General features: G+C 39.2%; 1 protein-coding gene across 2 annotated transcripts in view; it reads left to right on the top strand.

Moving 5' to 3' along the window:
• Nucleotides 1-1,361: 1,361 nt before the first annotated feature.
• MRTFA (myocardin related transcription factor A) overlaps nucleotides 1,362-10,508 on the top strand; it is a 101,337-nt gene continuing 92,190 nt past the window's right edge. The window contains exon 1 of one of the 2 annotated variants that reach the window (XM_047066807.1): nucleotides 1,362-1,632. In XM_047066807.1, coding sequence (XP_046922763.1) covers nucleotides 1,587-1,632 — 46 coding nt within the window. In that variant the 5' untranslated portion in view covers nucleotides 1,362-1,586. The remainder of the gene's footprint in view (nucleotides 1,633-10,508) is intronic. The other variant, XM_047066806.1, reaches the window with a different exon arrangement.

Raw genomic sequence — 10,508 nt, 5'->3', positions numbered from 1 at the left:
GAAGGGGCTGGTGAGAATGCTTCTGTCTTCCCAGAGCAGCACGTAGCCCACACTGGCTGCTGCTTGGTTGCCTGTTGAGTCATTCCCACACTTCTATATCGAGCTTTGCTGGCTTTTCTTTTAAACATGATGTTCTTGGAGTGAGAAAGAAAGGAAGTTTTTCTCTCCTCCATAACATCTCCTCCACCCCAAGTCTGCATTGCTTTCTTTCTTCTAATAACAGAATATTGCCCTCAGTCCTTGTGGGACTGTTTTCTCTCCTAAGGTCTTAGTGGTGCTCATTTATCATCGGTTTGACTCTGTAAGCGTTATGGCATTCGCTGGGCTGAGTTGCAGCAGCAGGCTTTCCAGATACAGGCTGCTGCTTCACCAGAAAGATGAAGGAATTCTAGCTAACATACCAAACATGGATTTCTAGTTTCCAGCTGTTTAAAAGTCCGTCAGATATGCTAAAGGGCATCTTAATGTGCTTATAATGACGGTCAGTGAGTGAAAAGGACTGTGAAGGGAATGAGTGAGGCTTTCAGTTTGGATAAATGAAATTGCTCTGGTTTGAAAGGATTTTAGTTTGTTTTTGTCTTTTGCAGTGGAAGGTAAAATGCCTGTATTCGTTCTTGTTCAGAAGAGCCTGCTCTGTGCTAGTGGAAAAAGAACTGAAGTGTAAGGGAAATTCTTATATATTTGAACTGTCATCTTATGTGTTCCGTACGTCTAGCAAGATCACAACCCGTTTTAGAAAAGTCAAATAACATCAGTAAAACTGTCTATTGACAGATCACATGTCTCACATAGGAACAAATTAAGGGGCTCGTTTAGGGGATTGGCAGATCTGAAAGACAGATTACAGCTCCGGAATGTATTCAGATGACTTTTTGAAACAGATATTTTAATTGGAGTGGGGGTGGAGAAATACTTGTGCTTCTGTAGTTAAATATTCAGCTTCCTTAGTCTGTTATCCATAAATACCACAGATGAAAAGCCCTTAGAACTCTTTTTCAGAAAACTAACTCACCATACACAGCCCTCTGTATGCATGTGTTTGTATGTACCTAATTCCCATCCCCACCGAAGTAATGGGTCAGTAATTGGGCTGTTTGTTTCAAAGGATTGAGTTGTTTGAATTGTGTTTTAATCTGTTGCTCTAAACTGCATTAGCAGCCAAGTCCCTTATACTAAAAGTTTTGAACAAACCTTACCTTCTCCTCCTGAAAAGGGTGGGGGGGTGGGGGGAAGCATTTGATCTGTGTTCTGAAGGTCTCTTTCTGTATGTCTCTCCCCTCCCCCCAGAGACGAACAGCAAGGGGAGGAGCTCACTCACTGTTCTAACCACACTTCATATGTCTTAACTTGAGCGCCTTTTGGTTTCCTGTCGGCAGTAATTCAACTCTGTGCCATCTTGACTTGCCTGAAGGGTGGATAAATTGGTAACTGTACTGAGAAGGGGAGTGAGTTCTCACAGTCTGATTTGAGCATAAGGCACGAGATTGAATTTATGAAAGCTTCAGTTGCCTCTGAAGACAACATCTTCTGTGACTTTGAATTTTTTCATTACATTTGTGGGTTGCTGTTTCTGAGAAGAATCTGTCATGACTCTACTGGAACCAGAGATGTTAATGATGGCTGTGCAGTCCGGTAATTTTGTATCTCCTGCAGATCCTATTTGCCATGGGTTTCTTTAATAAGGTTGGGTATATCTGTACTAGGATTGGATGGAAATGGGAGGAAGATAGATGGGGCTAAACATAAATCTTCCAGTGAATGTACTTCGTGTTCAGGTTTTTATTATAAAAAAAATTAGTCATTTTTTTTTCTAGTTGCAAACTCCAGTTATTCAGACATAGCTTTGCTTTAGATATTTACTGACTTAAAACCGTTCAGTGAGGAGACCTATGTGAGGGGAAGAAAACACTTTCCTGTAATTAAGTGTTTTATTATTATCTGTAGCACTGCTTTTAATGTAGGATATTTAAATTGCTTTTGCTGTTTTATACATTACTGTCCACACTCTTATGTCTCTTTGTGAAAGCATGTTTTAAAATTTTTCTTTAATTCTTTCTCATTTGTGGTATAACCTCCTTTCAGTATCATCTTTTGGTTCTTGGAAATGTTCTTTTATAACCAATAATATTGAGACTCTAAGTTTTGGAGATGGGAAAGTTTGAGCAAGAAAGGAGTCAACAGAAAGAATGTAAGATTTTTGAAATTCTGTCTCTAAAAACAATTTTCTCAATTCAGAAGTGTCTTTTAAAACAGTTAAAATTCCAGTTTGTTTTTAATGGTCCCCTTTACTTTTAGTGTTTTGAAACTTGTTAAGTTAGTTATCTAAAAATAGGGAATGTTCTTTTGTTATTTTTAGACTTCTGCTAAAATGTAGTCTGTAGTGTTTTCCTGTTTCAGAGCATATCTTGAAAGATTCATACAAGTGGCATTTGCGGACCTCTTCCCATCCACTGGCTTTCACTCATTAGAATGAGCTAGGTTTTGGCAGATACTGTCTCTGGCAGAATTGGTCTTACTGTTCTCCTTGGGGAACACTTAGATAGTATGTTGAAAGACACAGATATCCATCTGAAGACAGGATCAGATGCTATCAGGTTAAGCTTTATGGACAGGGAAGGGCAAAGAGGAAAGATACTGCTGCCGTTCTGTTCTTTCTGGTTTTACAAATAAGACCACGATGAGCCATTTATTAGTTGAGTTCTTCTGTTCATATATGCTATAGTTTTTAGGTTGTTGCCTTTCCTTTTCCTCCCTCAGATCTCTTGAGTTCCGTGTTCTAAACAAGATAGTATGCTTATCTGACTGTTTCCCACTTGTCTCTGATGAAATCACTCCCAGTTAAACTGGCTTGGGTTTGTTTTGTTTCCCTTCTCTGTGTTAAAGTTCTCTGTTGTATGTGGGCAAGTGCACATTTTATCTCAGAGAATATAAGTTAGCATTTGAACTCTCTCACCCTTCTTTGATCGCTTTGTTACTTACAGATTATCTCAGTCCAGTAACTTTTCTTAGTAAAGGTTAAAAGATTATTTGCTTTCCCCTCAAGGGACTTACTTCTTGCCTTGCCTAAGAGCTGTTTTTCCTATGACATATGTTGGGCAGGGCTAGCTACCCATCTGTTGGACCAACTACTTCATAAAACTTTCAAAGGATAATAGTATGTAAGACAAGTACAGATAAAATTGACAAGGGTGTTGGGTACAGGTAAAATGAAGGATCTGCAGAGAATAAATAGCATGTGTGTGTACCTTTGTCTTTTGCCTATGTTCATAAAAGTAGAGAAAGTGGGCATAGCAAACCGATTTCTCTAGTACTTGTGGTTCCTAAATGTTCAAAATTTTTGTAATATTGTTACTGTTTTCTTCTTAAGCTGTGGCCATTATGCTGGATTGCAACAGTAGTATGATAGCTATATTTATGATAGGAAAAGAAAAAGCATCATTATGAAGCCTTGATAAACTAAAAGCCCGCTGTTCTTTCTAAAAAAAAGTCAAGATATTTAGACTACATGAGCCATAGGTTAATTTCTAGCAATACAATATTTGGACTTCCCTGAATATATACTTTATAGGTGAAGCCACCCAGGCACCCCTGTTTAATGAGACTTTTAAAAATAAACTTTTTGGACAAGATTTAAGATGCAAAGCCTTTATCCTAAATTAAACTTCAGGATACTGACTGTTATAGCAATGTTCCAGGGTACATTGTGTATTTATTAACAGTGTTCATTTAGTATTTGGAGCTTGGGAGATTTTGGTGAGACATACTTGTATATGAAGATTTTCATCCTCCTCACTGCTGATGGTCTCTTTACTGACCCTTTGAGATCCAGTTCAGATGCTACCTTTCTGTGAAGCATCTGAATAGAGTCAGTCCTTCCTTCTCTCTGTTCCTACAGCACCACCTTTACATTGTACACTAATTATCATCTTTACCCATCTCTCTAATTAGGTTATTAGCTTCTCAAAGGCAATATAGTCATTTGTATTTTGGCTCCTGACATTGGCACATGATAGACACTCCAGTAAGTATCTTTTTTGAATAAATGAAAAATCTGGTTTGGCATACTTCCCCTAATAAATAGGCATAAGCCTTTAAAACAAGATATTCTCAGAATTTTTAAAAATCTGTTTTGCATTGAGAAATGAATCCTCCAACTACCGTCTCGTCTCTTAGTCAGTCCTTGCCCAGAGTAGGTGCTGTTGAACGCCTGGCTTTGAAAATTGAACTTCTTCCACATCTCAGGATGTGCAGTGTGCCCTGTGTTCCTATGATGTGTATTGTTAAATCTAAGTGTTCTGATCAAACCGCGATTGGAGGATTAAAGCATCTGTCACCACTGTGGACACCTGTCTAGATCACTGTAATTAGAAAACGAATGATCTGAGATGGATATTTGGGATTTCTGAAGTTTAAGAGTAAGGGAATGTTGGGGCACTGGCTGATGCATTTTAGAACAGAGGAATGCTGGGGCTTGGCTCTTGCCAGCTAGTATGTAAGACTTTGACCAGGCGGGCCTCGTCCCTGTATCCAGCCAGTGTAGTCTTAGTTTCTGAGTCTACAACAGTGGGACAGAGTTGACTTTTGAGAAAGGGATTGACACAGTCCCTTAGGTTTCTGTTGGTCCCTTGACATACCTTGATCTCGATGCGATACCATTAGGGAGTCTGGTTTTTCTGTCTAGGTTATCTCTGGAAGGATCATAAGAAACTGCTGGCAATGACTACCTCAGGGCTGGAGGATTGGGATAGAAGAGACTTTTTGTTCCACAAAACAGTTATCTTCTAATTTTATTATGATTATGGAATACCACATAAATGTGAAAGAACATACGGAGTATGTATTAAAACAATATATGGAGTACATAACCCAACCTAAGAAATCGAGCACAACATGCGCTGAAGTCCTCCAAGTGCCCTCTCCGATTTATCCCTCAGAAAACAGTTTTCTTTGTTTTTAACTGTTATCTGCCTTTTGAATCTTTCATGTTTTGTACCATATACATGTTATCTATTAAAAAATATTAATTTAACAATTGAAAAGTGTTCCTCAGTCCATTTATTCCTTCCATCACTTGATGTCTAAATACTTAATTCTTGCAGATTTCTTTAAAAAAGTTTCTAGTTTGCTGATCATTACAATTTGCCTCTGAACTGTGTATTTTATAATAGTTTGGGTTGGAGAGAGGGGAATAGTAATTCATAAAAATAAAGTTGAAGGAAGATGGTGGGCAGGTAACTTTTGCCCTTTTTGGTAGTAGGTTAACTCTTTAAAGTAGGGCCCCCTTATTTGGGTTCACATCACTCAGGGATTTATAGAGCTGGTGAAAAACTTCAGAATTTTCAGCAATACTTATCTTTTGAATATCCTAAAAATCTAAATATTAATGTGGGCTTTAAAAAAAACATATTTTTTGTTTATATTCAAAGGATTTTAGAGCTTGAGGAAACCTTAGGTGTTTCTTGTCCTCTCCTTTATTTAAGATGAGGAAACTGGGGGAAGCTTAGCTGGCTCAGGCAGAAGAACATGCGACTCTTGATCTTGGGATTGTGAGTTTGAGCCCCATGTTGGATGTATAGATTACTTAAATAAGTAAAACTTAAAAAAAAAAAAAAGAGGAAATTGGTCCATTGAGGATAATTTATTTCCTGAAGCCACATAATTAATTAGTAGTAGAGGTGGAAGGAGAATTCATTTCCTTACTCTCATGATAGTGCTCTTTCTGCTGGAACATACTTAAAAGAAACCCTCAGAGACCTCTGATGTAGGAGATTGTTTATAATTTTCCCCAGAGATCTTGGTTTTCCTTGGGTTTTTCCATTGCAGGTTTCTATCACTACTCAGATTGACTCACATATTAAGAGGTGGAGATAAAACCAGGGCCTGGGTGTCTAGCTCCTGCCCCTGAGAAGTGGAGTCAGATGCTATAGGCCCTGTGGTTCTCTGGTGGGCCTCTGTCTTGCCTTCCTTCTCTGGTCTGGTTGATGATCTCATACCTTGATGGTGATCTCAGAAGACAGGTAGGCAGACAGACAGCTATTGTCATCAGTATTCTGGATTACATCTTACTGCCTTTTCTCTGACTCATTAATATTATCTGGGATCCCCTTAGAAATAGGACCCAGATCAAAGGAATTTGAATTCATCCATGTGTCTCTATCCTTTTTTCTTCCCTTTTGTTTCCTTTTGGATGAGGCAAGCTGTCAAGACCACGAACCACAGTTTTAGCTTTATTAAAACAGTGCCAAATGAAATAAAGATGAGTTTCATACAGTCTTGTTTTTTTTGGAACTTCACTTTTATGGTTACCACATGCATTGTTTTTGAAAGGATTTTCTTTATAACAACAAGGAAAAAAATGCTAAAAACCCTCACTCTGCCATCAACAACAAAAAATAACTTTCTCTGCCTTTCTCTCAACAAGTTAAAGGGCAATATCAGACTGAACTCATGGTGTCGGGGTCTTCTTCATCTCACGGCAGTCACATAAATGGGATGGTGGCTGCAGCAGTGGAGTAAGTATGGGATAAGGGCCTAGAGAAGAGGGGGGTACATGACAGTTACCCGGCAAAAGTAAATCTAGTCATGAAATGTTTATAGTCTGTACATTATAAAGTATTTGTGTGTGTTATCTTGTCTGATCTTGACAACGAGTCTATGAGGCATCTGTAGTTTCACATTTTACCAAGGAGAAAACTGAGGCTCAGAGAGGCTTCAGGACACACAGTAAGAGTTTACATTCAGGTTTTTTACTTTAAACACTAATTACTTCTATTTTCCATTTAAAATGAAGATCAGGGGTGTCTGGGTGGCGCAGTCGGTTAAGTGTCTGACTCTTGATTTGGGCTCAGGTGGTGGGAAGAGCTCCCCGCTGAGTGTGGAGCCTGCTTGAGATTCTCTCTCTCTCCCCCTCTGCCTCTTCCCTGCTGCACACGAGCACACGTGCACGCTCTGTCTAAAATAAAAATAAACATAAAATGAGGACCAGATCAGATCCCTTCTCTCTAGAACCTGCTAGTGGTTCTCATTCACAGGAAAAGCCGAAGTCTTTATAGGGGCTACAAAGTCTTGTGTGATCTGCCCAAAGCTCTGTGACCCTCAGACTGCATCTGCTCCTTTCCGTCACTTGATCTGTCCTAGCCGCACCTCTCTCTTTGCTGTCCCTGCACAACTTAGGGACGCTCCTGCTTCAGGACTGCTGCACCGGATATTCCTTCCACGTGGGGCACTTTGTGCTGGGTAGCCTCATGGCTTGCTCCCTCACCTCTCGGTGAGGTTCAGATATCATTTTCTCGGGCCTTCCTTGACCATCCTGTAAGATCCTGCTTTTATTTTTATTCATACCATTTATCATCTGAGGGAACACACACTTTGTTTATAGGTTTGTTTGTTGTTTACTGCTACTCTCCCCACTAGAATATAAATACCTCAAAATGAGGGATCTCTCTCTCTTTTGGTTGTCTGCTGTTTCCAGCACCTGACACATATAATAAGCACTTAAAATAATTCTTGAATAAATGATAGATCAGAAAATTTGGAAGGTGTTTTAGGCAAATACCTAAGACCGTGTTCCTGAGACTGTGCTTTTCAACTATTTTGTATAGCGTGCACTGTACTAACTAGTGTAGTGGTTCTCACAGTGTGGTCGGGGGAACCCCTGGGTGTCCCTGAGACCTTTTCAGTAGGTATGAGATGAAGTCTTTTTATATATTTATACTAAAATACTATTTACCTTTTTTACTGTTGTCCTCTCATGAGTATACACTCTAGTTTTCCAGAGCTGTATGATATGTGATATCTCAACAGGTTGAATGAAGTAGATATGAATTGCAAAAATAGGAAAGCAGTAATACTCTTGTTTTTTTTTTGTTTGTTTGTTTTGGAAAATAATTGTATTTTTCATAGAAACATGTTTTCATGTGACGTAGGCTTATTGTTATTTTTTTAAAGTAATAATAAATATTTTAAATGTTTTCACTTTTAATTTCTTATCTGAAATATACTGGTAGATATAATCCACATTAACAAAAGAAAAGCTCTTTGAAGTTCTCAATAACTATAAGAGGGTAAAGAAGTCAGGACATCAAAGTTTGAGAAGGGTAGGTATAGTGTTTAAGAGCATATGGGGCAAGTAGGTGGCTCAGTTGGTTAAGTTTCCCATTTCAGCTCAGGTCATGATCTCACAGTTCATGGGTTCGAGCCCTGCATCAGGCTCTGTGCTGACAGTTGGCAGCCTGGACCCTGCTTCAGATTCTGTGTCTCCTCTCGCTCTCTGCCTCTCAAAATGCCTCTCTGCCCCTCTGTCTCTCAAAAATGAATAAATGTTAAAAAAAATCTAAGAGCATTGACTTTGGAACCCAGGTTTCTTAGTTCTGCCACTAACTAGCTGTGTGATCTTGGGCAAAATACTTAACCTCTTCTCTGTGCCTGTTATTTCATCTCTAAAATAGTAGTAATGTGGGCGCCTGGATGGCTCAGTCAGTTAAGCATCCGACTTCAGCTCAGGTCATGATCTCACAGTCTGTGAGTTCGAGCCCCGTGTTGGGGTCTGTGCTGTCAGTTCAGAGCCTGGAGCCTTCTTCAGATTCTGTCTCCCTTTCTCTCTGCCCCTCCCCAACTCATGCTCTGTCTCTCAAAATATGAATAAATGTTAAAAAAATTTGTTTTAATAAAATAAAATAGTAGTAATAATAATAATGGTAATAGTACTAATGCCAGCCCTAGGAAGTTGTTGTAAGTATTAAATGAGTTAATATACGTAAAATGCTTTTAATAATTCTGGCACATAGTACTTGATGCTTTAAAAAAAAAATTTTTTTTAATGTTTATTTTAGAGAGCGAGAGACAGAGCTCAACAAGGGGAGGGACAGAGAGAGAGGAAGACACAAAATCTGAAGCAGGCTCCAGGCTCTGAACTGTCAGCATAGAGCCTGATGCTGGGCTCAAATTCACGAACTGTGAAATCACGACCTGAGCCAAATTCAAAAGTCAGATGCTTAACCGACTGTGCCACCCAGGCACCCCAATTGTTTTTTTTTTTTTTTTTTAAATTTATTCCTGTACATTCTGACAACTTGCCACAACTCTTTGGCATTTGGCAACTCTTTTTTTTTTTAATTTAATTTTTTATTTTTTTAAATTTACATCCAAATTAGTTAGCATCTAATGCAACAATGATTTCAGGAGTGGATTCCTTAGTGCCCCTTCCCCATTTAGCCCATCCCCCCCTCCCATGACCCCTCCCGTAACCCTCAGTTTGTTCTCCATATTTATGAGTCTCTTATGTTTTGTCTCCCTCCCTGTTTTTATATTATTTTTGTTTCCCTTCCCTTATGTTCATCTGTTCTGTCTCTTGAAGTCCTCATAGGAGTGAAGTCATATGATATTTGCCTTTCTCTGACTAATTTCACTTAGCATAATGCCCTCCAGTTCCATCCACATAGTTGCAGATCACAAGATTTCATTCTTTTTGATTGCCCAGTAATACTCCATTGTATATATATATACCACATCTTCTTTTAAATTCTTTTTTTTTTTTTCAACGTTTATTTATTTTTGGGACAGAGAGAGACAGAGCATGAACGGGGGAGGGGCAGAGAGAGAGGGAGACACAAAATCGGAAACAGGCTCCAGGCTCTGAGCCATCAGCCCAGAGCCTGACGCGGGGCTCGAACTCACGGACTGCGAGATCGTGACCTGGCTGAAGTCGGACGCTTAACTGACTGCGCCACCCAGGCGCCCATACCACATCTTCTTTATCCATTCATCCATCGATGGACATTTGGGCCCTTTCCATACTTTGGCTATTATTGATAGTGCTGCTATAAACATTGGGGTGCCTGTGTCCCTTCGAAACAGCACACCTGTATCCCTTGGATAAATGCCTAGTAGTGCAATTGCTGGGTTGTAGGGTAGTTCTATTTTTAGTTTTTTGAAGAACATCCATACTGTTTTCCAGAGTGGCTGCACCAGCTTGCATTCCCAGGCATTTGGCAACTCTTAGAAAAGTTTTTAAAAATATGTTTCTTCTTGGGGCGCCTGGGTGGCGCAGTCGGTTAAGCGTCCGACTTCAGCCAGGTCACGATCTCGCGGTCCGTGAGTTCGAGCCCCGCGTCGGGCTCTGGGCTGATGGCTCAGAGCCTGGAGCCTGTTTCCAATTCTGTGTCTCCCTCTCTCTCTGCCCCTCCCCCGTTCATGCTCTGTCTCTCTCTGTCCCAAAAATAAATAAACGTTAAAAAAAAAATTTAAAAAAAAAAAATATGTTTCTTCTTTATCCTTGAAATACTTTTAGGAATTTGTTCTAAGGAAATTATAAAAGGTATATAAGATTTATGTATAAGGATGCTTATAGCAGTATTATTCATAATAGTAAAAAAAAAAAACTAAAGCAGAAATCTGAATTTTAACAGTAGGAGTTTGGTTAAATAACTTATAGTGCTAATGTAGTCATGAGATTATTTGAAGATGTGGAAAAATGTACTGTTTTTCCATTTGATCCTTAAAAAATGACT

Source organism: Lynx rufus, unplaced genomic scaffold (assembly GCF_022079265.1).
Source record: "Lynx rufus isolate CCGP_SWC_20201006 ecotype Redwood Valley unplaced genomic scaffold, mLynRuf1.p SCAF_7, whole genome shotgun sequence".
NCBI classification, from domain to species: Eukaryota; Metazoa; Chordata; class Mammalia; order Carnivora; family Felidae; genus Lynx; species Lynx rufus.
The sequence above is the reverse complement of the archived record's forward strand: the minus strand, read 5'-3'. Positions and strand labels throughout refer to the sequence as shown.